This window comes from Nannospalax galili, unplaced genomic scaffold (genome assembly GCF_000622305.1).
Source record: "Nannospalax galili isolate Female #2095 unplaced genomic scaffold, S.galili_v1.0 scaffold319, whole genome shotgun sequence".
In the NCBI taxonomy this organism is placed as follows: domain Eukaryota; kingdom Metazoa; phylum Chordata; class Mammalia; order Rodentia; family Spalacidae; genus Nannospalax; species Nannospalax galili.
The window spans coordinates 372,253-399,610 of NW_008343413.1; the positions used below are offsets into that span (position 1 = coordinate 372,253).

At 38.4% G+C, this 27,358-nt stretch overlaps 1 protein-coding gene across 1 annotated transcript; it reads right to left on the reverse strand.

Annotated features, from left to right (window-relative positions):
* Window positions 1-1,327: 1,327 nt before the first annotated feature.
* Window positions 1,328-27,058, reverse strand: Eri1 (exoribonuclease 1). Its single transcript, XM_008839640.3, has 7 exons — window positions 26,820-27,058; window positions 24,035-24,213; window positions 23,286-23,496; window positions 17,278-17,361; window positions 14,890-14,999; window positions 12,899-13,013; window positions 1,328-2,242 (listed from the first exon to the last, which is right to left on the reverse strand). The coding sequence occupies exons 1-7, from the start codon at window positions 26,892-26,894 to the stop codon at window positions 2,000-2,002; spliced, it is 1,017 nt and encodes a 338-aa protein (XP_008837862.1). The 5' UTR covers window positions 26,895-27,058; the 3' UTR covers window positions 1,328-1,999.
* Window positions 27,059-27,358: the final 300 nt, after the last annotated feature.

Genomic DNA, 27,358 nt, shown 5'->3' on the forward strand with positions numbered 1-27,358 from the left:
GTGAAACTCACCTAATTGCATCAATCACTGAAATAACTGTGGCATTGCAGGTTAAAAGAACCAAACAATGTCAATGCAATTGGCCCATGAAAAACTTTTCAGAGTAATTTAATTCTGAAAGTCCACATTTTCAACTTCTAGGTAACTAGAGTTTTACATTAACAGCTCCAAAGCATATTTTGCTTTTAGAAGTAGGAACAGCTGGGCACAGTGGCACATACCTTTAATCCCAGTACCCCGAAGGCAGACGCAGACAGATCTGAGATGGAGAGACCAGCCTGGTCTACATGAGTTCCAGTTGGGGCGACTTTCTCAAAACAAAACAAAACAGAAACAACAACAAAGAATTATTTCCCAACACTTACTGGTCATTCACAAAGTCAAACCAAGTATTTTACTGGAAACATTTAACCTTAATCATAATACCGAACACAAACATAAATGTTGATCAATTTTAAGTCAATTTCAAAGCATAGTCAACAGGATATACATTACAATGGAGAAGGCAATGGACAAAAATCCAATAAATCCACTGATCTGTATACAGTCGTTATCATTTTCACTTATATTTTTCTGCTGACATTTTTTTGGAGTCAGTCTCAGTATACGGTCTAGAATGGCCTCAAACTGGCTTCCACTGTGAACTCAGGATTACATGAATGTGCCAACAAGATGGCTATTCCGAATTTCCACTAATCTCATCAGTAACCAGACTTTTAACTAGATCCTATGTTCTATCTCAGGGTTTCCAATTAGGAGATGAAGCAGGCAGAAATGTACAGCAGTACTTTATTAATTTCATTTACTTATTTTCTGTGCGTGTGTATATGTTGGGTGTACTTGCTACAGCATGTGTGTGAAGATCAAAGGACAACTTGTATTCCATTCTCTTTCCATGTGGATCCTGGGGATCAAACTCAGGTTTTCAGGCTTGGCAGCAGGCACTTTTACCAGATATCTTACCGGCCCATACCCTTTATGAAACTCTTGCTATATACAGTTTGCCCCCATACCTTTGGGTTCAATATCCATAGATAAAACCACCTAGGCTGAATATATTCAGGAGAAAAATTTCCAAAAAGCAAAATTTGAATCTGCTGCTCAGCAAGCACTACACTGAATCCACCATAATGAAGTGATGCATAGGCACACCTGCTGTCACTACCACCACCGCAGATCAGTTTATTTCCAGCTCATGTTGTTTGGCCATCATTCGCCTCACGACTTACTTATGTACTATGTAGTCAGGCCTACCCTGGTCGTGTCGGTACCAGCATGTAAACTTTTATTCTTGACATTATTCCCTAAACAATACAGTACAGCCACCACGTATTTACATTTTATTAGGTATAAGAAATATAGAGATCATTTAAAGTATATGGAAGGGTATGTTTAGGTTATATACATAAATGTATGTCATCTGAAGTACAAAACGAGCGTCTGTCAATTCTGGTGTCCATATGGCATCCTGGAACTAATCCCCCGATAATACTGAGGGAGGGCTGTAGGTGAGCTTCATCTACAAATTTCAAACTTTAAAAATTAAAAGGGCTATAATACTCATAAAACTTAGTGGCAAGATAAAGACTACCCTTTGATCCTTTCACTTCGAAAAACTAATTTAATGCAATGCTGTTAATGCAGAAATTCATTCTGTATTTCAACATCAGTAAGATGACATTTGAGAACTGGACCAATAAAATTCTGCATTTTAAAACCCAAAGGAACACATCTTAGACACCTTAAATTAGAAAAATTCAATTCTAAGCAGGAAGTGTTACTGTGTAACAAATACTGCTCATATCCAAAGTGCTGGTGACAAAGAATTCAGTATGTCCTCCCCCCAAATTTGTTTGCAAATGTGTTTTACATACACATCCATCTATCTATAACTGTAAGATTTCAAATGTTTAAGGTGCTTAAAGGTTGCACTGCAGGACCAGTTCATACATAGTTATCTGCTACCTTTTCACAGTAACTGACCCAGACAAAAATGCAGTTACTTTCTACAGTGTGGCATTTGTGGAGCTGGGGCACCCTCTGTTGGTAAGGAAGAGGACACACTCATCAGCTCTCCTCCAAGTATTTTCTCATTGACTCGAAGTTCACAGCCATCCTGAAGCATTCGAACTGCTATCCGAGCAATATTCTTAGAGTCATCAAGACCACTGTGAGGCCGCCCATCGTAATCCATTCCTAGTTTTTCAAGCATTATTGTCAGTTTGGTTTGGCTTCTAGGAACCTGAAAAATAAAGTTTAGCAAATTATTTAGTGTTCGAAATTACAATATAAAGCCACAGTTAAATTGAAAAATCAGAAAAAAAATTATAGGTAATGGCAAAATAAAGCAAGGCAAAATTCTTGATCAAATGAAGCAAATACTTTGAGAGCTTTGAAAAATGAATCTTAGAATTTTAGCTGAAAATATAGACCTCTCAGATTACTAAAATCTTTGCAGTTCTGTAACTTAACAAATCACTTATTAAACAGAATGTGCTATTCTGTTTAGCTAAGCTTAAGTTTGTTTTTGGTTGTGTCAGGGTCTTGCTACACCCAGGCTGGCCTTGCCCTTGTGATCCTCTTGCTTCAGCTTCTTAAACGCTTGGATTACAGATGTATACCATCATGCCTGGCTATCTGTTTATGTGTGGTCCTGGGAACTGAAACCACATACTTGTATATGGCAGGTAAGCACCTGACCACTGACTTACATCCCCAGGCCCAGGAGCTACCTTTTCAACCCAAAATATTATTTTTTTCAGAGTTTTCTGTAATTTCTTAATTTGACTGACTCCTTGAGACACAAAGATGACTAAAAATTAGCAAAGAATGAAGAGAACATCATGCGGTATTGTCAACCTATTCAAAATCCCCCCGCCCCAATGAGACAGGGTAGTCCCATAGTCCAAGCTGGCCTGGAACTCACTATATAGACCAGGCAGGCCTCCAACGCACAGAAATCACCTGCTTCTGGCTCCCAAGTGCTGGGATTAATAAAGGTGTGCCCCACCACACCCAGCTCCTATTTTTTAAAAATACAAAAATTTCACATACATTTAAAAGTAACTTTAGGGCTGGGTATGCAACTCAGAGGGTAAAGCATTTGCAAAGCATAAGCAAGGCCCAAGTTTCATTCTCAGCACTGCAAAGAGAAATGGAAAAACAAACAGAACATTACCAATATGTTGGATAAGTTAGGTAGAAAGGACAAATTCCTGGACACGATACAACTTGCTAAGACTGAATTATAAGGGAAACATAAAATGTGAGCATATCTACACCTAGAAAGAAGACTGAATCAGTAACTGAGAATTTCCTAATATGGAAAGGTCTGAACTAGATGGCTTCACTGTCAAACACCAAATACCTAAAGAATTAACACCTGGAGTTGAGAGACATACTCAGTGGGTTAAAGCACTTGCTGTTCAAGTGTGAAGACCTGAGTTTCGGTCCTCAGAATCTACATAAAAGCCAAGTGGGTATGGCAGCCTGCCTGTAATCCCAGCATGAGAGAGAGAGGAGAGAGAGAGAGGAGGAGGAGGAGGAGGAGGAGGAGAGAGAGAGAGAGAGAGAGAGAGAGAGAGAGAAATATTCTAAAACTAAGGAAGATTTATTTCTGAACTGCAAGAATAGTCCAACATGAAAATTAATGTAACATGCAATATTAAGGAAAATGGAGAAAACCACATCACCACCTCTGTGGTGGTTTGAAGAGGAATGCCCCCACCACCCCCATAGCCTCCAAGTTCTGAATACTTGACCCCAGTTGGTGGCACTGTTTGCAGAGGTTTAGGAGGTGCAGTCTGGCTGGAGGAAATGTGTCACTAAAGGTAGGCTTTGAGTACATAGCCTTGCCCACTTCCTGTTTCTCTCTCTCTCTCTGCTTCCTGTGCCTGCTAGAAGATGTGGGAGAAGAGGTTTTTGCTCCTGCAGCCTCCTGCCATGCCTCCCCTGACATAATGAACTCTTACCCCCTGGGAACCATAGGCCCAATAAACTCCTTCTATAAGTTGCCTTGGTGTTTTATCACAGCAACAGAAAAACAATACAGCTGAAGTAGGAAGATTCATTTTACAAAATTCAACCAGCTTTCAGGGTAAAAACACTAAAAAAACATAAAGATCCCTCAACACAATAAAAGCTGAACAGTTTCCACAGCTAATATCAGTCAATGGTAGAAGCCTGAATGCTTTTCTTCTACGAATGAAAACAAAATATCCGCATTTCACTACTTCTTTTCAACTAAGTATTGGAAAGTCCTACCCGGGACAATTAAGCAAGATAGCACCGAGAAAGGGAGAAGTAAAATTACTTTTATTTGCAAATGACATCATATGTAGTATCCTTAAAATGTCCTATTAGAACTAATAAAAAGTTGTGAGATCAAAATCAACACACAAAAACATTATGTTCCTATCCACGAACAATGAATAATCCAAAATGGAAATTAAAAAATCAAACCCCAGGCCAGATATGGTGGCATATGCCTTAAATCTCAGCACTCAGGAGGCAGAGGCAGGCGGCCTGTGATACGAGGCCAGCTTGGTCTACATACCAAGTTCCACCTGTCTCAAAACAAAACAAAACCCACTTAAAATATGAAGATTTTAAGAGCCAGGGGTGGTGCATGACCATAAGGAAACAAAGTCTTGCAGGCTCCTGGGACCTTGTTCATATGAACTTACAGCAATGATGACAGCATGTACAAGACCCATGCAAGCTCAATTAGACAAAAAGCCAGCACAGAACTGGGGAAATGAGGGACTGGAGAGTTGGCTCAGCGGGTAGAACAAGGGCCCAAGTTCGATTCCCAGCACCCACATGGTGGCTAACAACTTTAACTCCAGTTCCAAGGGAATCTGATGTCTCTTCTGACTTCTGTGGGCACTGCACAAAAAGGGTGTACTTACACACATGCAGGCAACACATTCATACACATAAAATAAAAATTAAAAAACAAAAAAAAGAACACGGGAAATGGGTAGGAGGCCCCAACTTTACCCAAGCAACTATTGGCAGCTGATCACTGCTGGGTGAGGGAGACTTAATCTTCTTTTAAGGGAGTGGTGCTAGATAGGCTGATGAACTCACACCAAGGGACACCTGGGTACACAAACTTGACATACCAAAACTGGTAGGTTGGCTATGGGTAGGGTGCAGGTAGGGGAGAGGGCCTAAATATGATTAAGTTGTATTGTATGAAATACACAAAAATTCAATAAACTGTATATTGAAAAAAATTCTCTCCCCATATATGTGTATATACATATATATACATACACACACACACACACACACACACACGTGTGCGCACACACAGATTTTTTTTTTTTTTCTTTAAAAGAGTTAGACATACTGGCACACACATTTAATCCCAGCACTCAGGAGGTAGAGGCAGAGGCAGGAGGATCTCTGTGAGATCAAGGCCAGTGTGGTCTATGTAGTGAGTTTCAGGTCAGCTGCAGCTACAGGGAGACCCTGCCTCAAATAACCAACTAATAAATACATTTGACTAGGAAGAATAACATCTACATAAGGAGAGCTACAAAATGCCACAAAATTTTACTTTTTAAAGTTATTTTTATTTTATATTTATAGTTTGGTATGCATGTGCATAGGTGTAACCGTGCATGCAATGCCTAAAGTCAGAAAAGGACGTTGGATCACCTGGAACTGGAGTTATGGTTAGCCACCACTTGAGTGCTGGGAACTGAACTCAGGTCCTCTGCAAGAACAGCCAGTGCTCTGAAACCTGAGCCACCTCTCCAGTCCCCCTCCCGCCCAAGAAATTTTAAAAGGCACCAATAAACACAAAGACAATCCCTATTTATGGATTCTCAGATTTAATATTAAGATGTTAGCATTAGGGGCTGAGAAGATGGCTCAGTTGGTGAAATCCTTATCATACAAGTACATAGACCGAAGTTTATATCTCCAAGTGCCCATGTAAAACCCAAGTATGGCAGTGTGGGCCTCTAACCAAAACATGGTGGGATAGGGGTAGAAACAACAGGATCCCTGATGCTTACTGGCAACCAATCTAGCTGCATCAGTGAGCTCCAGGTTCAGTCTAAGACCCTGCCTCAAAAATACAGTGGACAGTGACTAGGAAGATACTTGAAGTCAACCTCTCTGGTCTTAACATGTACACTCACATGCATATGTACCCACCCCCACACACATGAACACACAAAGTGATCTAGAGTCAATGTTCTGCCTATCAAAATCCCAACCCTTTCCTTTTGTAGATAAAGACAATTCCATCTTAACACTAAAATAGAAACTTCTTGTTTGGGTTTTTAAAATATTTATTATTTTTTACTTTATGTGTATGCCTACAGGTGTATAAGTACACCCAGATTGTGCAATCCTTGCAGAGGTCAGAAGAGGGGGTTGTATTCCCCTGGAATTGGAGTTGTGGATTGTTACTAGCCACCATGTTGGGTGCTGGAAATCAAACCCGGGTCCTCCGCAAGAGCAGTCAGTGTTCTTGTCTGCTGAGCCAACACTCCAGCCCTGTTGTCTGGTTTTTTGAGACCAAGCCTTACCACGTAGCCCCAGCTGTCCTGGTATTCAATATGTAGAGCATCCTAGGCTGGCCTTGACTTACAGCAATCCACCTGCAGAGCCTCTGAGTGCTGGGACTAAAGGTGTGGAAAACCATGCCCAGACTTCATACAAAATTTTGATGGACTCCAAATAGCCAAAACAATTTTTAAAATTAAACAACAACAACAAAAAAAGTTGGGAGGACTCACATATCCCAATTTCAAAATTTACTATAAAGCTCAGTAATCAAACCAGTATGTATCAGTATATAGATGTAGAAAGACTAATAGAACAGATTAGAGACTCCACAGGTAAATGTCCTTCACAGTCAAATGACTTTTAACAGGAGTACCAAGATCACTAAGTAAGGAAAGAGCAGTCTTGTACATGCAAATGAAGTGGGACACTTACCTTATATAAAAATATTAAATCAAAGACTTAAAACACAAGACCTAAAATTACAAAACACTTAGAACATAGATTTGACAATGATTTCTTGGATATAATACAACACAGTAATTAAATGAACCAGACTTCATAAGAAATTTAAGACCTTTGTGTATCAAAGGTTATTATTATAGTGAAATGGCATTAATAAAAGTAAAATGCTTCAATAAGCAAGTTTCAGCAATTCAACTTTATAACAATTATAAATAAATCTGTTAAAATTGTCTGGACGATGCCAACAGTTTGATTTTTAGAAACAAGTAAATAGGAGCTGAAGAGATGGCGAAGCAGTTAAGAGTGCTCGCTGTTCTTGCAGAGGACAGACATCTGGATTCCAGCATCTACTCTAGATGGCCCACAACAGCTTGTAACTCTAGCTCCAAGGGGAAAAGATGCTCTCTTCTGGTCTCATGTGCACATACTCAAACATACAGACATACACGTAATTAAATATGCAATCCTTTTTTTTAAAGTAAATACAATTTTCTAGGCAATGACCAGAAAAGAAGTAATGAGAATATTCTCAAGATGGATGTGGTGATGACTGTACGACAGCATAAATGTGCTTCAATAGGGGCTGGAGAGGTGGCTCAGTAGTTAAGAGCACTTACTGTTTCTGCAGAAGACATTGGTTCAGTTCCAATAACTTACATGGAAACTTACAACCACCTGTAATTCCAGTTCTAGGGGATCTGACACATTCTGGCTTCTGCGGGTTCCTGCATGCATTTGATGCACAGAGACACACAGACATTAATTAAAAAAAACAAACAAATATCTATTTTTTTTAAAAAAAAGGTTAAGATAGTAAATGCATTATGCACACTCTTCCTCCCCCAGAGGGGGAAACAAAACAAAACAAGCCAAAAAGAAAAATTACACACCCACAACACCCCAGAAATACAATGAGAAGTTCTGGATAGTGTCAGGAAAAGTTAACCATTAAATAAAGACTAATTCATTCCACTGAATTCACATAAAAACGTGTGTGAAGACCTGGATGACAGCTGGGGATATAACTGTAAATCAGTGGTAGAGCTTGCTTGGCTAGAATACATGAGATCCTCTGTCACCTGCACTGCCACATACACACATACAAAGCCAGGTGACAGAGAATACACAAAACTTCCATTCTTCTAGCATGGAAAAATTTTCAATAGGGTATCTGAGATGAACAGCAGGAAAACAGAAGCCAGATTTTACAGACCGGTTTGAGGGCTCTAAGATCTAACCTCCTTAATACATGCTTTCATCGCAGCAGAACTGACTTTTCTTAATTCTCTACTCAGCCTACAAACTGCACTCTGAGATAAAAAACATTTTACAAATAATCTGATTTTAAGCTAGAGATGCAACTCAGTGCTCTGCCCTTAGGAATCTAAATTTACTGCAGACAATATTCTGTCAGTTACTCATTCACAGAAAAGCAATGAACATGCCACTGCTTTTCTCAATATTCCTTTTCTTTTCTCTCTCTCATTTTTCTATGTAATCCAGGCTGGGCTTGAACTTATGATCTTACTGACTCAGTCTCCTGAGTGCTAGGATTACAGGTGTGTACCACCATGCCTGGCTGCATTTTCTAACTTTCTACTTGTATTACCAAGTTTTTTGTTATTGCTTAGCAATTGCAGAGCAAGGGTAGAAACTTTTAACATCTGTAGAAATGAAATCTATGCAAACTCAAACTATCTCCAAAATAGACTATTTGTACAGAAGAAATGTGCAGGACTTTCATGAATATAAGGCCTACAAGGGAAACATTTAATTTTATAAATACTAAGCCCATATTTGAGCCTAATATACTATATAAAAGGAGAAATTAGGAGTTTTCCCTATAATCGTGTATAAATTGTGCCTGAAGTTACATTTTTATTCATAGTATTCCACTTTTATCCATATTATTTCTACTTTCAGAAATATCAAATTTCACTTTGGTTTAAGCCAATTTATCAAATTTATAATGTTTGCCACATAAGTTTCAAAAATTTATAAAGAGGAAATAAAGAGATTAATCAAGTTGAATTACCCATTTCTGCTATGCACCCAAGAAAAAAGTATTTTTTAAACTTTAAAATAAAGGGGGGGGGCAAACTCTTGCATAATAACCATCCACCTCTGATGTCACCAGCAGACTTTTAGGTCTACTTGGATGAAACAATCTATATATGGTATATAGCCCAGGCCAGCCTAGACCTCCTACCTCAGGCTCCAAGAGTTACATATGTGTGTCAAAATGCTTAGCTTGGAGGAACAAGGTTTTAAAATAAAGAATCCAGCTTTCTTCTACTAACACGAGCAATGCCAATTACAAAGAGCAGAAAACCACACACACACAAAAAGAACAGTTAAATAATTTGGCCATAATCTACTCAAAAGAACACTGGAAATTTTATTATGTCTATAACTTTATGATTACATTGATATATGTACATTAGAGTAAGCCACATATTTTATATAGGTCTGAAACTATCTTAAAATTTTATTAATAAGCCTTAAAATACAAAAATTATTCCTCTAAGTTACACATTTGAGAAAGAATACCCTCACATAAAAATGCACTAGTATAACCCTGGGAATATCTGGAAATTGTAGCATAAAAACCCCTCAAAGTGATTTAAGCCCTTAAACCCAAATGCAAATTCACACAGTATGTATAAGCAGGATGCAACTAGCAAAATTCAGAATACTAAAACCATTATGGGACAAAATGATTTAGTTCTTTTTTTTTTAAATTAAAAAGTTAAATGACTGTTAAAGGAAAATGGACAGTTGGGAAGGAACTTATAGATTAAAAAAAACTAAAGAGAAACCAGTTATCAACCTACAGCAAATGTGTGAACTTTATACTGATTTTGGTTCAAGACACAAAAAGTATAAGAAACAAAACATACAGTATTTATAAAAAAATGGGTGACAGGAGGAATTATTGCTATGTTTTTAGGTGTGATAATGGCATCATGAAAATGGTTTCAGAAAAGAGCCCTCAAGGTTCTGAGCACATAATGAAATATTAACAGATGAAATGATGCCAAAAAATAGTCAGGAGAAGAAAAGTGGGGCTTTAGTTGAAACAAGACTGTCTAGGAATTTATAACTTCCAGAAATGAGTCACTGATCATTACCCCTTTCTACTTTTATATATAATTAGAATTTTCTATAACAAAATGTTACAATTCACAAAATTGTGCAAAGAAAAACCCACAAAGAGAGGAAAATTATCAAGTATAATCAAAGAACTAATAAGTCGTTAAAAAAAAACCCAAGTTAAACCAATAACAAAATGCAACAATAATTTTAAGAGAAAAAAGGATGAACAGACATAAACAGGAACTTCACAAAAAGAAATGGCTAGTGACTACAAAAAGTCGTCAATGTAGAACATTCATGAGAGTGTGCCACACCCCACTAGATTAAATTTAAACTCTAAATGTCTAGCAAGGCCAGATGGCAGCAAAGATATAGACCTACTTATTGTATACTCAACACTGCTTATGAGAGAGCAGTGATGGCTCTCCTTTGGAAAGCTATTTTTGCATTATTTAGTAATCTCAATGATGCACACAGCCTGTGACTTAGCAACTCCACTCCTAGGTTTATACCCCAAAGAAAAGAGTACAAAAAAGTGCCGGAAGACTTGTACAAGAATGTTTACAGCAGCACTGCTGAAAAAAGTCTGAAACTAAGTAAAAACAAAACAAAATCCCACAAAATAAATGGTAAGTCAAATAAACCAAAGCGTATATTCACCCAGGGAATTCTATAACACAATAAAGTGAGAAAATGGCAGCTATATAGCCCAATAGATGATTCTCAAGTATAATGTTAAAGATAAAAGCAAAGTAAACAATGCAGCCAATATAATGCTAATTACAGAGAAATGCTATCATTTCAAAGACTGGCAAAATCAAACTATATGGTATGAGGATATACATAAATTAAAGCTATAAAGAATAGTAAGAAAATCATTACCATCAAAGTACAAAGCAGGGTTACCTGTGAAAAAGGATGAAAGCTAGATGAACAGCAGTTACAAGGGCATTCATTCAAAAGTTTCCTCAGACTCTGTTCTGTATGCGTATTTCTCAGTTTAAAAGAAATGTCAAAACAACAAAGATAGGGGGCTAGAGAGATGGTTCAGTGGTCAAGAGCACTGGCTGCTCTTGCAGAAGACCCAGGTTCGAGTCCCAGTATCCACAGGCGGCTAACATCCTTCCATGACAGTTCCAGGGAATTCAACACCCTCTTCTGACCTTTGTGGGCACTGCACCACATGGGTGCACTTATATACAAACAGGCAATATACTCATACACATAAAATTAAAAAAATACACACACACACACGCACACACACACCCCTCCACATGTGTGCCTAGGCACACATTCAATTTAAACTTTAATTTAAAAAATGTTTAAGTTTTTAAGGAAAAGTTCCTTTTTTGCATCAAACTATTTTAGGACACACTTTACCAAAAGGTGTTGTAAAGGGAGAAAGATGGTAACAAAGGATCCAAGACACGATAGAAAAGTTAAGGAAATTCCCAAGGAATTTTAGAAGGCTAAAGAATAAAATATTGAAAATTAAAGGCTCCAGAAGATACCAACCAACGGCTTTGCACAGGCCCGATCCCAGCACTTTGGAAACACAAAAACAGTTCTCACCAAGCGAATGCTACATAGTGAGCCCCTGCCTCAAAAAAAAAAGCAGTAGAGAGAAAGGTTGCAAGTCCTCTGCATAGGCCATAAACACCAGTAATGACTATAGTGATAATGACTACATTCTATAAAGATGCAGGTTGAGAGGAAGGACATTTGAGCGCGCGTGCATGCATGCATACATGCGTGCGTGCGTGCGTGCGTGCGTGCGTGCGTGCGTGTGTGTGTGTGTGTGTGTGTGTGTGGGGGTTGTTAATAAAGATAAAATATCCTTCATTATAGGAATTTAACGGGTATCTCAAAATGAAATTTCAAAACCTCTCAGTATAAACATGCAATTTAAAAAATATATAAAAGTTTAAAAAGAAAAAGAGGAGAGAGGGCTGGAAAAATGGCTCAATGGTTAAGAACACCGTTTTTGCAGAGGACCCAGGTTCGAATCCCAGAAACCACATGGCAGCTAGCAGCTGTCCGTAACTTCAGTCCCAGGGGATCCGACAGCCTCTTCTGACCTCTGTGAGCATTGCGTGATATGGGTACACTTACCTACATGCAAGCAATACACACATACACATAAAATAAAAATAAATAAAATATTTTAAAAAAAGAGAGAGAACAGAGCTAATGGAAACCTTCATTATTCCAAAGTTGACCCCATGTTGGCAAATCCTTTGGTCTTTGATTTTTTATTCCTATTCCCCCTCCCCTTAAACTTCACTGTATATCTAAAATAAATAAAATAAAACAAACAAACAAACAACTATATAAAGGTAAACATGTGAAGAAACCATTTTAAGCAGTTAAAAGAATCTACCTCAGAGTAAGAACCAGTTCTGATAAGGGTTAGGATAAGAAAGGCATATCTCTGTAAGCCATGAGTGTTATTTTAAAATTTATGCTACTCACACATATTAGCTTTAATCAAAGTAAATTAAAATCAGTGAGGAGGGAAGGGCAAGTTCAGTAATATAGTGCTTGCCCAGCAGGCATGAGGCCCTGGGTTCAATTCCTAGTATCATAAGAAACCAAAAACAGAATAAAACTCAGTAGGCATTAGTTCCACTAGCAATCCACATATCCTTCTGTCATATAATTAAGTCTATTAAAGTTAACACGTTGAGAATCTAAAAAGTAGCAATTAGATGGCTTTTATCTGTGAAAAACAGCTCCCAAACCACCACAACTGAATATATATGTAAAGTAGAACAAACTTATCATTAAGAGAACAATAAAGTAAAATTTTTACCTTGTAAAAGTTTCCATATGACTTTCGAATATTGATCCACTTTTTAGCAAAGGCAGGATACTTGAGTCTGCTGAGTTGACACTGAATGTTCAAGAACTTACTCATATCCCATGAACTTACATAAAGAGAGAAAAATTAAATGCCAATCACTACTAAAAATAAAGTCATTCTATTTCTTAATTTATACATTAACTTTTTCATATTCATACATAAATCAAGCTCAGAAAGTTACCCTTACTTCCTACAAAATTCTTTTAAACTTTAAAAAGGAAACAAAAAATTAAGTTGTACATATTAATTTTTTCTTCATAAATTAATTCTTATTAAAATCATCCAGATTCCTCTGTGATTGTGATTCCTAGACAGAATCAGAGTTCCATCTTACCAAGGTCTTTTCTGTAACTCTGTTGGGCTTATGTGCAATATCAAGTTTATCATATTAGTAAATTCTTTAAGAGTATGTTTTGACATAAACAAAAGCACATAAATAAATAGTAGACAGACAAATTCAAGGAGTTAAAATATAACCTGGTCTGCTCTAGCAAGTTTCTATACCACCACTGAGCTTATAATTGTTAAGAAGGTCAATACTGAGTGTGCAATGTAGGAATTGTGTTGGTCCGTATGCGGCTTTTCTTAGGCAGTCAGAATAGCAGTAGAAATTAGAACTTTTCACAGTAAATAAAAAACACCTCAACTGCCAGGCCAAGGCCCAGGCCAGCTGAGGCTATAAGGAAAACCCTATCTCAAAACAAAAAACAAAACAAAACAAAAAAAGCCTCTCAATGCAGGCACTATAAAATTATAAACAAATGTGAATTCTGAGGACCCTACTGCTGATTCTGAGCTGCTTATTTCTAGAGCTATCATTTACTGTTTTGTTAATGCTCTAATTACAAAAAACACACAGGTTCTGAATGATCTGTCCCAGAATTTAAGGTTTTATGTAACTGCATTATTTGTTGAGTTCAAGGTCAGCCTGGTCTACACAGTGAGTTCAGGCTAGCTTAGTAGGGAGACCCTGTCTCAAAAAGGAAAAAAACCCATAAAACACTGCAATGTGTTTAGGACTTTTTTCTTTACCTTTACCGACACTGTAGTGCAGTTACCTTGGTACCATGTCTATAATCCTTGCTTTAATTCTTCAGATCTTTCCATGTAACTTCTGGAGGGTTTTTAAGATCATTTCAAAATATAGCCCAGGCTTGCCTCAAATTTACCATATAGAGTGACCTTGAATCCCTGATTCTCCTGTCTCCAGCTCCCAAGTGCTGAGATTATAGATGAGTGTCCTCATACCCAACTCTCCTCTAACTTTTCACTTAACAATACTTCTGGGGTATGTACTCTGAGCTCAGCGCTACAGTAAGCACGATGGAAGACTACCAAACTACTCACCCTGAAAGGAATATCCTTACAAAATAAATCGTCGCCCCCTCCCCCACTAAAAAAAGAATCAAGACATCAAATACTTAGAATGGTACATAACATAGTGGCTCTAAGACTTAATAAAAAACAATGAAAAGACCAATGTGAGTCACAGTGCCAGGGTAAAACACAAGGACAAGGTAGTGATGAAGAGGATTTCTCAGCAGGAAGAAAGCATGAAGTATGCAGAGAAGGGCATATCATGTGACTACATGGGCAACCTGAGTACCAGCAGACGGAACAGGTGTGTGTGGTGGTAGGGTGAGACGAGGGAACCTTGGTGCCCAGCTGAAGGCTTTTGTGAGCAAGCAAATGTCAGTAACAGATTTTAGGAAGGTCATTTTAGTTCTGCATGTTAGCATTTCTCTTTCTGGTTCTCCCTCCTTTCTTTCATTCCTAGGTTTGAAAATTTAACTAGAATTAAGAATGTGAAAGAAAAACGCTGCTTGGAGACTTCAGGGGATCTTTAGTAAGTAATACTTTTCTGGATATTCTAGAATTTAGATGAGTAAGAGCCATCTTTATTCTTTAAAAAGTTTTCAAAAGATAATTTTCCTACTTACCCATCTGTTAATATGCAATATTTATACTTAGTTCCTAATTCCTTCATCTTCATCCAATCAATTACTTTCTTCAGTACCTGAGGGAAAGCATCGGCTCTGTCTACTTGATCCTGGGATGTAAAAGGAAAGCAAAGTCAGGGCAGTTAATTGCATTCCTACAAAGACCCAGGTATAAACTGAGCATGAGAAGCAGTATGAGAATGGCCTGTTTAAACACCCCATGATTTCCATGACTTAGACCTACTTACCACCTAAATTTTCCCTTAAGACAATTAAATCAGTTATAGCCAAGAACTGCTTTCAAATGAAATGAAATGCCCAGTCTTTCTTCTCTACCTAGTCATCTATCATGACTCAACCCAAGTTCACCAATATGAAGTAGCTTTTTCCAGGATAGGGGGCCCTCCCTTCATCACAAATAGAAGTCCTATATATAGATGTCCACAATACCCTGTGGCCCATATTGTGACCACTGCCTCATTCTGTCTGCCCTCCTGGTTTACAAATTATAAAAAACTAAATAAAAAAAAATATTTTTAAATGGGACTGGAGAGATAGCTCAGCAGTTAAGAGCACTGGCTGCTCTTGCAGAGGACCCGGGTTCAATTCCCAGCACCCACACAGCAGCTAACAACCATCTGTAACTCCAGTTCGAGGGGATCTGATGCCCTCTTCTGACTTCCAAAGGCACTGCATGACATGGGTGAGCTTACATACAAGCAGACTTTACACTCATACATGTAAAATAAAAATATTTGTAAAAAATAGGGCTGGAGAGATGGCTTGGCAGTTAAGAACACTGTTCTTGCAGAAGACCTGCGTTCAAATCCTAGCACCCACATGGCAGCTAAAAGCTATCCGTAACTCCAGTCCCAGGGGATCCGATAGCCTCTTCTGACCTCCACGGGCACTGCACGACACAGGTGCACTTACCTACATGCAGGCAATACACATATACACATAAAATAATAAAATTTTTTAAAAAGTTAAAAAAAATTTTTTTAATTATAAGAAACTGAGGCAGAAACTGTCTTTGAATCCCTAGTTCCCAAGCATATACTACAATAGGTACTAAATTATGGGAAGAGTGAGTGAATCAATAAATGGATGAACTAAGTAAGTTAACAAATGCCTACAACATTAAAAGACAATTCAAAACACAGATCTAAAAAAATAAACCGACAGAAGTTGTATTAGCCAAGACTATACACAAATACACAGACACATTCTAAAATTTCTCTGAGTGCAGGACAGTAACACTTCACTAATGTTCCATTTGATAAATGCAATCTTTTTTAAAAACATTTTACTTATAATTTTTATTTTATGTGTTATGCATGTATTGCCTGAATGTAGGTAAGTGCACCCGTGTCGTGCAGGGCCCTCGGAGGACAGAAGAGGCTGTTGGATCCCCTGGAACTGGAGTTACGGACAGTTGTTAGCTGCCATGTGGGTGCTGGGATTCAAACCCAGGTCTTCTGCAAGAAGAGTCAGTGTTCTTAACCACTCTCTAGCCCCTTACAAATGAAATCTTTAGTGCATGATTAAGACTCCTTAAAAGGAGCCAGCACTTGCAAGGCAGAGGCAGGTGGATCTCTGTGAGTTCGAGGCCAGCCTGGTCTACATAGTGAGTTCCAGGCCAGCTGGGGCTACAGGGAGACCCTGTCTCAAAAAGACCGAAATAATAATAATAATAATAATAATTAATAATAATAATAGATCCCACTAATAAACCAAGCCAGGTGTGGTGGTGCACACCTTTGATCCCAGCACTCGGGAGGCAGAGCAAATGGATCTCTGTGAGATTGAGGCCAGCCTGGTCTACACAGAGAGTTCTAAGGCCTTCAGAGAGACCCTGTCTCCAAAAGAGCCCCCCGCCCCGCCAAAAAAAAAAAAAAAAAGATTCCTTAAAAGGAATGTGCGTGAGATCCCCTGGAACTGGAGTTACAGAGGCTTATTAGACTCCATGTGGGTGCTGGGATTTGAACCTGGGTCTCCTGCAAGAACAGCCTGCAAGAACTCTTAAGTGCTGAGCCATCTCCATTTTGGGGGGGGTTTGTTTTTACTTTTTTTCACTTTTGTTTCTGAGATGAGGTCTTTCTATGTTGCCCAAGTTGGTCTCAAACGTCTATGCTCAAGAGGTCCTCTTGCCTTGACTCTATCTTCTCTGCTTTTTCAGGTGAGCTTATGAGCACATACTGCCACACTCAGCTCTAAGGCTTTTTGTTTAGTTTTATTACACAAAGACCTTTACCAAGGAGGAAAACAGCATATTAAATTGCTCATAAGAACAATTTTTAAATTATCTATAAATCATTATTTTAAATTTTTCTTTCAAGGTTTAAACAAATGACAAACAACAACAACAAAAATAAAACAAATTATCACCTGAGTGATCCCAGTAAGATTGATGCAGAAATCAGAAAGCTGTGTGTTCATCTCTGGCCTTACATACTGCTGAAAGGTGTCTTCCTACAAGGGAAGATAACAAGTCAAAATCCTATGGCTTATGGTATATAACACACTACCCACAAAAAAATTAAGTCATACCAAATCATAATTTTATAAGAGTTCATAGCAAAGGTCCCACTAGAATTCTTAAGGAAAATTTCCCAAACAAAAAGCTCTCCAGTTTTTAAATTTAAAACATCACTTATTTTGATTTTTAAAATTTTAAGTTAGCAAGTATCTGAAAGTGCACCTTCAAACCAAAGTTTAGGTGAACAATTTCCTAAGGTGTAAATGTTGGTCACCTTGTTTGTACTATTTTTAAAAACCATAAAGCCTATTAATGCGATCTGCACTCTAAAAAGCTTCAACAATTCTTTTTTTGTTTGTTTCTGAGAAAGTGTCTTACCATGCAGCCCTGACTGGACTAGAATTCAAACTTAGAGCTATCTGTCTCTGTCTCTGGAGCACTAGGATTAAAGGCATGCACCACCACTCCTGGCCAAGATAGTTAAGTTTGAAAAATATATTCTTTTGAAGAAATACCAGACTTCAATTATAAGAACTCACTTCCAGACTACTAGACTCTCATTTACTCTTGGATATTCTTTATTTTCATAAATATTTAATGAAACTAAATTCTGAAGTCAAAATTTTACTATGTCATAATAGTTTTAGGGTTGACAATACTAATTTTGTAACATGTTTGACATCTTTCAAGTTTTCATGTTGGTCTTCATGTTTTATGTTCCCAACTCTGCAAACAACTAGGTGAGCCTTAGCATTTTGATCTGAGTGCTTTTCTTCTAGTTGACACTACTTCCTTAAACCAGAACCCAATGTCATCTTTTGAAAATTAAGAAAAATTTCAAAGACTGAAGATTTAAAGATGGTAAATGTTTATCTTAGGATAAAAAGAACTATTTTTTTGTAAGAGAAAGTTTAAATTAAAAAAAAATTTTTTTATTTATGTGTGTGTGTGCACACGTGTGTGTATGTGACCACACAGGCCAGAAGATCCCTTGGAACTGGAGTTATGAATGGATGGGTTGTGGGACATCTGACATGGTGCTGGGAGCTGAACTCCAGTATTCTATAAGAGCAGCAAGTACTCTTAACTGCTCAGCCATTTCCCCAGCCCCAAGAAGTTTAAAAATTTAGAATGTCAAATGTTTATACTCCTTAAGATATTTCTTAAGAACATATTCTACTACATAACAATCTGTTAAGCAGATGGCGGCTAATGGAAGAATTGTCAAAGAGAAAAAGCAAAGACCAGCAAAGAACTTTTTTAAAAAAGCTTAATAATTAGAATTTTAAAGTCACATTAGTTTATAAAAAAATGAATCTATTACCAACCAAAGAGTACTGATTCAGATAAGGTAAGCAAAATGCAAAATACGCTTGATTTATATTAAGTTTTATAAAAGAATTAACATATGCAGAGTTTCTATTAGACTTAATGCAAAAGCCACTTACGACTATAGCAAAGAATTTAAGGGTCTCCAAATTAGGTGTTTTGTACTTACTGTGTCACTTTTACTCAAGGAGTCTGTCTTCATGCCAATCCCTTTAAGTTTATAAGCTTGCAAATAACTACAACACCCATTAATAAAATGGAAAGGTAAAATGATTTCATATCTGAAATTACTTCCAAGCTCTCTACCGTGGCTCTTCATAAGAAATAGTCAACCAACAAACAACATATTCAGCCCAGGAAGACTCAGCTGCCCCATGGAAACTACTACTCACAAGCCTTAAGTGACACTGCCTTGCTTAGCTTTGCCTAAATAGTTCAAACCTTCACACAGCCATAAAAAAGTATAATAATTTAATGACTAGGTTTCATGTCATGTTGGTAATAAAATGACTTTAGACCTAAAAAGGCAGTGGTTTAGAGACCTAAAATTTCTAAACCAGGACTGACCATCAATTAAACCTTGGCTCTTAAATGGGACACTATTTCGCAAATATTCATACCCTATATATAATATATATAGTTCAATATAAGGTTACTGTAAAATCACAACTGCAATAAACTGATACTGACTTTCCTGCTTAAAAGATTCCACTTTTCAAGAAAGGTGTAAGGAATGGCCACCATGTGTATTTATCGGGAACAACAAAGGCCCTGGCTTCTAAGTCCAAGATTCCTAAAGTGAGCAAAATGAAATGCTATAACTTATACTGGATGTCAGTTGCCAGATTGTCCACTAAGTACCTATGAGCTAATGTTTTCCATACTGGTGTTAAAGAGGCACTCAGAGCTTATGCCTGTATACTCAAGCAACACTGGTTCAGATATATGTCAACGTATTTAGCCACACTCCTTTGGAGGAGTATACCAGCCATTTTTCTCATGTATCTGTACAATGCAATTATGGACAGTCATATACGCTGTCATTTATTAGTTCCACTGAATAAATCCTATTTTATAACTGTGATCTGTAGATGTCCTTGAGCTTTCATAAGTCTGTCTGAAGCTTGCACTGACCCTAGATGCCATACCATTTACATGGTCTTGCCTTTGAGCCTGCCTCCCTTTCTCCAATATTGCCAAATACAGTTTATAAAAGTCCTTTAGAAGTATCAACATTTTGTTTATAATTTTACTTTTTAAAGTTTTACATTTCTTTATTCCCTGTGTACACCAGAGCACATGTGTGGAAGTAAGATGACAACTTACAGGAGTCAGTTCTGTCTCTCCTCAATGTGGGTTCCAGGTTGCCAGGCTTGGCAGCAAGCAGCTTGACCCACTAAGCCACTTTGCTAGCCCCATTGTTAATAACTTTAAATAAAAATCTTCCAAAAATGTAACTGCCTTTACCAATACAATCAGGTAATACTAATATATTGCAACAAACACTGACAATTTTTTTTTCCATTTCTAACAATCATATTATAGAGACCTATAAATCAAACACTTATTCATATAAAAGTAAAAGTAGGTCAGAGAAGGAGGACCACAAACACTAGCTACCTAGGGATGTTTGTAAGTTAACCTACTAAATAAGATAATGTGGTAGGCTTTATTTAGAGTAAGATTTAAAGCACTAGAAAGCAAGTTATCAGCCAGCAAAACTTCTGGGGTCAGGGGAAGAACCAGGGTCAAGTCCTAGGAAATAAGTGGCTGGAAAAAGCCTGGCACAGAAAAGAGAAGCAAGTAAGTCAGTATGGTTGGAATGGATTAAAAAAGAAATAATAAATGAATAAAGAAAAGAAATAAGGAAGGAAGCAGGAGCTGGAGCACTAGCTCAGTGGTTAAAGAGCAGTGACTGCTCTTACAGATTGGATTCCCAGCACCCACATAGTGGCTAACAACCAGACATCTGTAACTCCAGCTCCAGGGGATCCAAAGCTCCCTTCTGATCTCCCTAGGCATTGCACAACATGGGTGCACTTATACACATGCAGGCAATACACTCATACACATAAAATAAAAATAAACCAGGAAGTAATCAGAGGTAAAAAAGAGGCCAGATCATACAAAGAACATGGCTTTTACTTTAAGAGTTAAATCTGAAGCCAGGACAAGGTTTTCAAAGGATTCATAGGGCCACTATATTGAAACTGACTATTAAAAAGGCTAGAAATAGACTCACCAGATGGCAAATACAGTAAATCAGGTAAGAAACAACTGGGGCTCAGATTGGAGCCACAGAAGTTCATTCAAAACACTAGGTTCTGCCTCTACACACCTTTAATCCCAGCTCTCAGGAAACAGATGCAGGTGGATCTCTGTGAGTTCCAGGCCAGGTGGAGCTACAGGGAGACCCTGCCTTAAAAAGACTAAAATGAGCTGGGTGTGGTGGCACACACTTTTAGTCCCAGTATTTGGAGGCAGGCGGGTGGATCTCTGTAAGTTCGAGGCCAACGTGGTCTACATAAGAGAATTTCAGGCCAGCTGGAGCTACAGGGAGACCCTGTCTCAAAAAGATCCACCCCCCCCAAGAAAAAAAGTAGTAAAAGGTTTGAAATATATTTTGAAGGCAGATCCAAAAGGACTTACTAGTTATTTTAGATGATATGAAAGAAAAACTGAAGTCAAGGATGATTCTAAATTTTTTGAATCAAGAAATTATGAGAGATGACAAATACAAAGACTTGTCATCAACCAAGTTAAAGAAGGCTGAAGACAGACAGAACAGGGATACATTTAGGTAAAGACTCCTGTTTAGATGTCCAAGGAGAGCAAACAAGTAGCCCACATTTAGGGCAGAGATCCAGATTGGAGCCACCTATTTAAAATAAGTCATTTAAAAAAAAAAAAAAAGGACAGTCCCTAAGAGCTATGGACAAGATAATTGTGAAGGGAGAGTAAGTACATGCAGATAGGAGCTAGGACTGAGCCATGAGGAATCCACTATTATGAAGGAATCAGCAAAGGAACTACTAAGGGACAATCTGGGAGGCCCAGAGAAAAATCAAAGACAAAGGAAGTTTAACGACAGTTACGAAGAAAATGTTTTGAGAGAACAGTTAAATCTACAAGAAGTTTATTAAAAATCATAGATGACCTTGACACAAGGCTCAGCAAGTACAAGTGCTTGCCATGCAGCCCAAGGACCTGAGTTTGAACACACATAAAAAAGCCAGATGTGGTGGAACATGTCTGTAATCCTAGCTCTCCTATAGCAAGATGGGAAGTAGAGACAAGAGAATTTCTCAGAAGCTCACAGGCCAGCTAACCTGGGGCAGGTAGGGCAGCAGAAATAGTAAGAGACCCTGCCCCAACAAGATGGAAGGAGAAAACCAACTCTGCAAAAGTTGTCCTCTGACGAATACATTGCAGCAATGCACACATCTGCACTCACACATCATACACATACATAACACACTCAAACACAAATGAAAGTCTTAAAGCAGATACACAGTTTAAACATAACTGAGTGAAATGGGTTTAAGAAATGATGGGAAGAAAAAAAATGGAGACAGAAGTACATAACTTATTTTGCATAATTTCTCCGTTAAAAAAAAAAAAACAAAAAACAAAAGGGGTAGCTGGCAAAAGACTAGGACAAAATGAAGACTTTCTTATGGTGTTACATGTCAGTCAGAGAAGTAAAATCTAATGAGTTATAGAAGGTCATTTGCCTTCACAGCTGCCATTTTCTCTTTTAATTAATTGACTATTAATCTGTTTTTAAAAAGGCAATTTTAGAAACAGGCTGGAGTGCACAGGGTAGCACAAATAAAATGCCCTGCTACAACAAGGTAGAAGGAGAGTCAACTCCTAAAAGTTGTCCCCTAACCTCCATTAAGGGGCTTTGTAAAAGACGCTTTGAACAGGGAGGGAAAAAAAAAAAATCTATGTATTATTACACACGACATGTTTCTGTACTTATATCAGTGTAGTGGTCGTGTAGGTGATATAACAGAAGTGACTTTTAAAGAGATGAGATAACATATAACTCAGATTTTATAAAGCAAATGGTATTTGGACGAATTCATTCTATGAACAATGCAGTGATGACAACTGCCTGGCACGTACATATTACATGGTTTAGAGGTTAACGGTATAGTGTTTCTATAAGCTATGATTTCTCAGACATCAGGGTAACCAGCAGACTGTAGCAGTGACCCTGTATCATAGAAGCTTTTAAAACTGTGCTAACGCCAGGTGCCCTTCCACAGAACAACTAAATTCTTATCTCTGTGACCAGACATTGGGATTTTTTCACTTTGTTTTTCATTCCTCAGGAGATTGATACCTATTCAGGTGTTTTAAGCAAACAGAAAGGCACTACAATTTTAGTTCAGGGGAAGAAGAAAAGTAGTTTCTGAAACTGTTTTAATAGAGTTTTTCTGTTAATCAGGTTGATTTAGCAACAAGCAAAAAAAAAATCTCTTTAGAATTCTATTTCTAGCTAAAATGGCAAACGAGAGATTCCAATTTATTGAACACCAGAACAACTGCTCCTAATAAGATAATGAAACAATTCACTTACTATTTCTAGGGTATGTGTATTCAATAAAACAACAGGAAACTCAATTATTTCATGTATGAACTCAGTTGGATTACCCTCTTCACAAGTAGCTTCAAAGTCAATAATACAAATATAGTCATAGTAACTGTCTGTAGAATTACTTTCTTTCAACATCAACTTCTGCTTCTTGTAATAGTTTTTCAGTCTCTTCTTTAGGACATCCTTGACTCCTCTAAATTAAAAAATAAAAGTAAATGTTATGGTCAGTAATAAGAACTCTTAACAGCTGGTAATCATTTCAACAGTCACAGTCACAGCATAACTTAACAAATGCTAGCTAAAATATAAGGAAAGTAAGCCTCAAAGCTAAGTTAGTACAAAGAGCTAACGAAAACAAAATATTTAATATGACATGAACACATTCCTTCATAAAATAAGCACTTTCTTCAATATATCTGGCATTTCAGAACATAACCTAGCACAAGTACACAAATTTGTAGGCACATGCACACCCCCCCCACACACACACATTCACACTAACATATCCATACCACCCTATGTTAACACATACATGATACAAAAACTAGCATTTGAGTTATTGTTATGTCATGGTAGGAATAAAAAAATCATTTTTAATTTTTAAGTATTTTTAAGATTTTCTAAAATGAGCAGGTACCAATTTTATAATATTCAAGTTCTTTTTGTTGGTTTTTAAAAGTTAGAATATATTAACTGTACCAAGTAATAGGTTAAAAATCTGTTTTAATTACCTAGTTTCAAGCTTGAATTCTGAAAGCTTAGCTCTGAGTTCTTCCTTACTCATTCTATTAATACAACCATTTGTAATAGCAATTTCTTTGTAAACTGGGTCACTGAAGTCACTTCCGTTGGAGGTTATGAATTTAGATCCATCTGTTTCCTTGCCATCAAGTCTATATCGCTGTTTTTTCTATGGAAAAAGGGAAGAAGGTTAACTGATGATTAGCACAAATACATTTTAATGATGCAAAGTCCTGTGGGTTCTCCGGGCTACATGTTCAAAGTACCCACGGGAGTTCTTGGAGGAGGGCATGAAGAGGAAAGTGTTTCAAATGCAATGTGCCTGCTTTATTCTGAGTCATGAGAGGCCTCAAAGGCAGTAGGGCTAAGTTAAAGAGGACTGATGGAAGAGTCAGAGCCAGCACATTGCAGAGCCTCAGCTGGCCATTTACTAGTAAGCATGGCCTTGGCTAGTTATTAGCCTTTGACCTTCAGTTCCCCACCTATAAAAATGAAGTATAATTATCTCAAATGGTATTTGGTTAATGGTAAACAGTATTTATGCAGCACTTACTATATATTAGAAGCTCTTAATGCCATACCCAGAAGTAACTAATAAATGGGAATTTTACTTATGATCATCAGAGTGTAAAACAGATCTGTTCACAAACAATATACTCAAACTCTTAAATAAGCCAATTTTAAATGACCTTTTACAACATTACGCATGTATGAGATAGTGACTTCCTGAATTTTTAACTTGACTTCAATTCATAAAATTAACAGAATCTGCCCCAGTAAGTCTCTTTTGACTGCCAGTCCAGATCTAAACTTCCTAGTACCAAGGCAAATAAGGGAATTTATTCAGTTTCAAAACTCACAATTTTTGATTTACATATCAGCTATTCAAAACTATAGCACTGTCTTATTACAAAACTTTTCTTTCCTTTTTTATAAAAAGAAATATTATATTTATTGGTGAGGGGGCACTTGTGTGCCAGGATGCACATGTGAAATCAGAGGACAACTTGGCAGAAGTGGGTTCTCACCATTCACCACGTGGGACCCCAGATCAAACTCAGGTGTCTGGTTTGGTGGCAAGTGCTTCTGCCCACTAAGCCACCTCATCAGCTCTCTTATCTCTTAAATCACATATCTCCACTCTATTCTCTACATAAGCAGACCTAAATCATAAGTATATTGATTTCCAAGGACTTAATTTAGAAGTTAATTATTTTCTCCATGGACTGTTGGAACTGTCAAGACTTTGTCATTTATTATTAATATATTAATGCTCACGTGGCCATAATTTTCTATCTTGTTTCATGTGAACTTACAGAATAATAAAGAAGAATAACCACAAATAGTCTGCAGTCCCTGACTTAGAAATGATCTCAATGGACCAAGGATTACTTCTCACTCTCAGTTCTCAATGTGACACATTTACTGGTAACATACTGCTAGGTGTTGTGCCAAAGAACTCACAGGACCCATAATACTTTTCTCCTTCAGAAACAGGCCAGCAATTGCTAAATAGTTCCAGGCCACCTGGGGCTACAGGGAGACTGTCTCAAAAAAAAAAAAAAAAACACACACACACACACACACACACACACACACACAAAAAAAAAAATTTTTAATACTGAGAAAAACTTAATGAAATATGAAGTACTTGTTAAAATATAAAAATGTAATTGCACTAGTTTACATCAACCACTGCAACTAGAGATGGAAATGTTTAACCGAATCCCATCCACAACAAACAACTTTGGCTGATATAAAAGAAAAATATATGTTTACAAATAATCAATAGTAAGTTTTTAACAAACATGACAGCCACTAAAACCAATTTGGAACAGACTCTGGCCTTCAAGGCAGTATATCCCAAAGTTTCAAGACTTTCAAATACAATGAGGTATACTCATACTTCTCTTGTAAAAACAAACTTGGAAACTGACTTAGATGATGTTATTGACAAAATGTATTAGAATGAAGAGGGAGATGCGGTAGGACGGGGGTTCTTTCCAGAAAGGGCAAATACAGGCCTCTAACTTATAAAGGATAACAAAATAAAATTATGCAAAGGTCCAGGTTGGAAGGGCACACAGGCAAGAGAGCATATGACCCTAAAGGAAAACCTTCCACTACAGGACATGAGGAAGCTGAGCAATGGAGAGCAAGGAAGAAGATGCGCTATAAGCAGTGAGCAGACCCAGGAGGTAGGACTGCGTGGGGCAGCAACCTACACTAGTGCCATTCGGAACATGGCAGAATGGTTCGGGCTACTACAGGAAGTCCCTGGCGAACTCCACTGTTTGAAGTGCTCAACTTTTATTATTATGAGAAACTGAGTCATTCTGGTGTTACATCCACAGTCCGCAGCGCGAGGCAACAATAATTCGTTAAGATGAACTGCTACTGTAATTACGATGTAGTGAAATACCAAAATGACTTGGAAAGCCAGTCACTGCTGGGTTCTGTAGATGAGGGCAGGGAATGGGAGAGAGGTGGAAGCTTCAGGGACAGGCGGCAGCGGCGTTCTGCTGGCGGGGGGGGGGGGGGGGGGGGGGGGGGTAGAATCTCCCAGAGGCTCGGCCAGGGCTCAGAAAACAACGAACCAATCAGCCCCGGGGAGACGGAACACAGACAGCTCACGCAGAACTCCCGCTCCGAACCTGTGGTCGGGACTGGTCCCGTCCAGCCGAGGATGCTGCCCCGACCGCGTGGACCACACGCAGCGGGAGCCCTACAGAGACGGACCCGCACGCTGCAGACCCCCGGCCGCGGGCGACTCACCTCCACACTCCGCGGCTCGTCGTTGTCCGCCCGCGGCGTCTTCGGCTGCGCGGTGTCGCGCTGCTCGTCCGCCATGCCACCTATCAGGCCCAGAGACGCGGCTACGGGGGATCGCTCCCTCCCCTGGCACCCAAGCCCTGCAGAGTAGCTTTTCTCCCTTGAAAAACTACAGAGCTCTAATTCCCGCGGCCGCGGCCACACAAACTCAGGCTGACACCTCCCACTTCCGGGACGTAGGGCGTCCGCATGCCGAGCAGGCGCAGTGGGAGGACGCGCGTGCGGACGCGCGAACGCAGCGGCGGGAAGAGGCGGGGAGAGGCGGGGAGGTGGGGAGGGGGTGCCTGGGGGAGTGGCCTGACGGCTCTGTCCTCGGTCTGGGGTTTCTGGGCCGAAAGCTGTTTAATGTTTGATGCGGGTCCTAAGGTCTTTTTCTTCAGTAATTCAGTATCTGGAGACCGGAGAGATGGCTCAGTGGTTAAGAAGACTAACTGGTCTTACAGAAGACCCGGGTTCGAATCCCAGCACCCACAAGGGAGCTA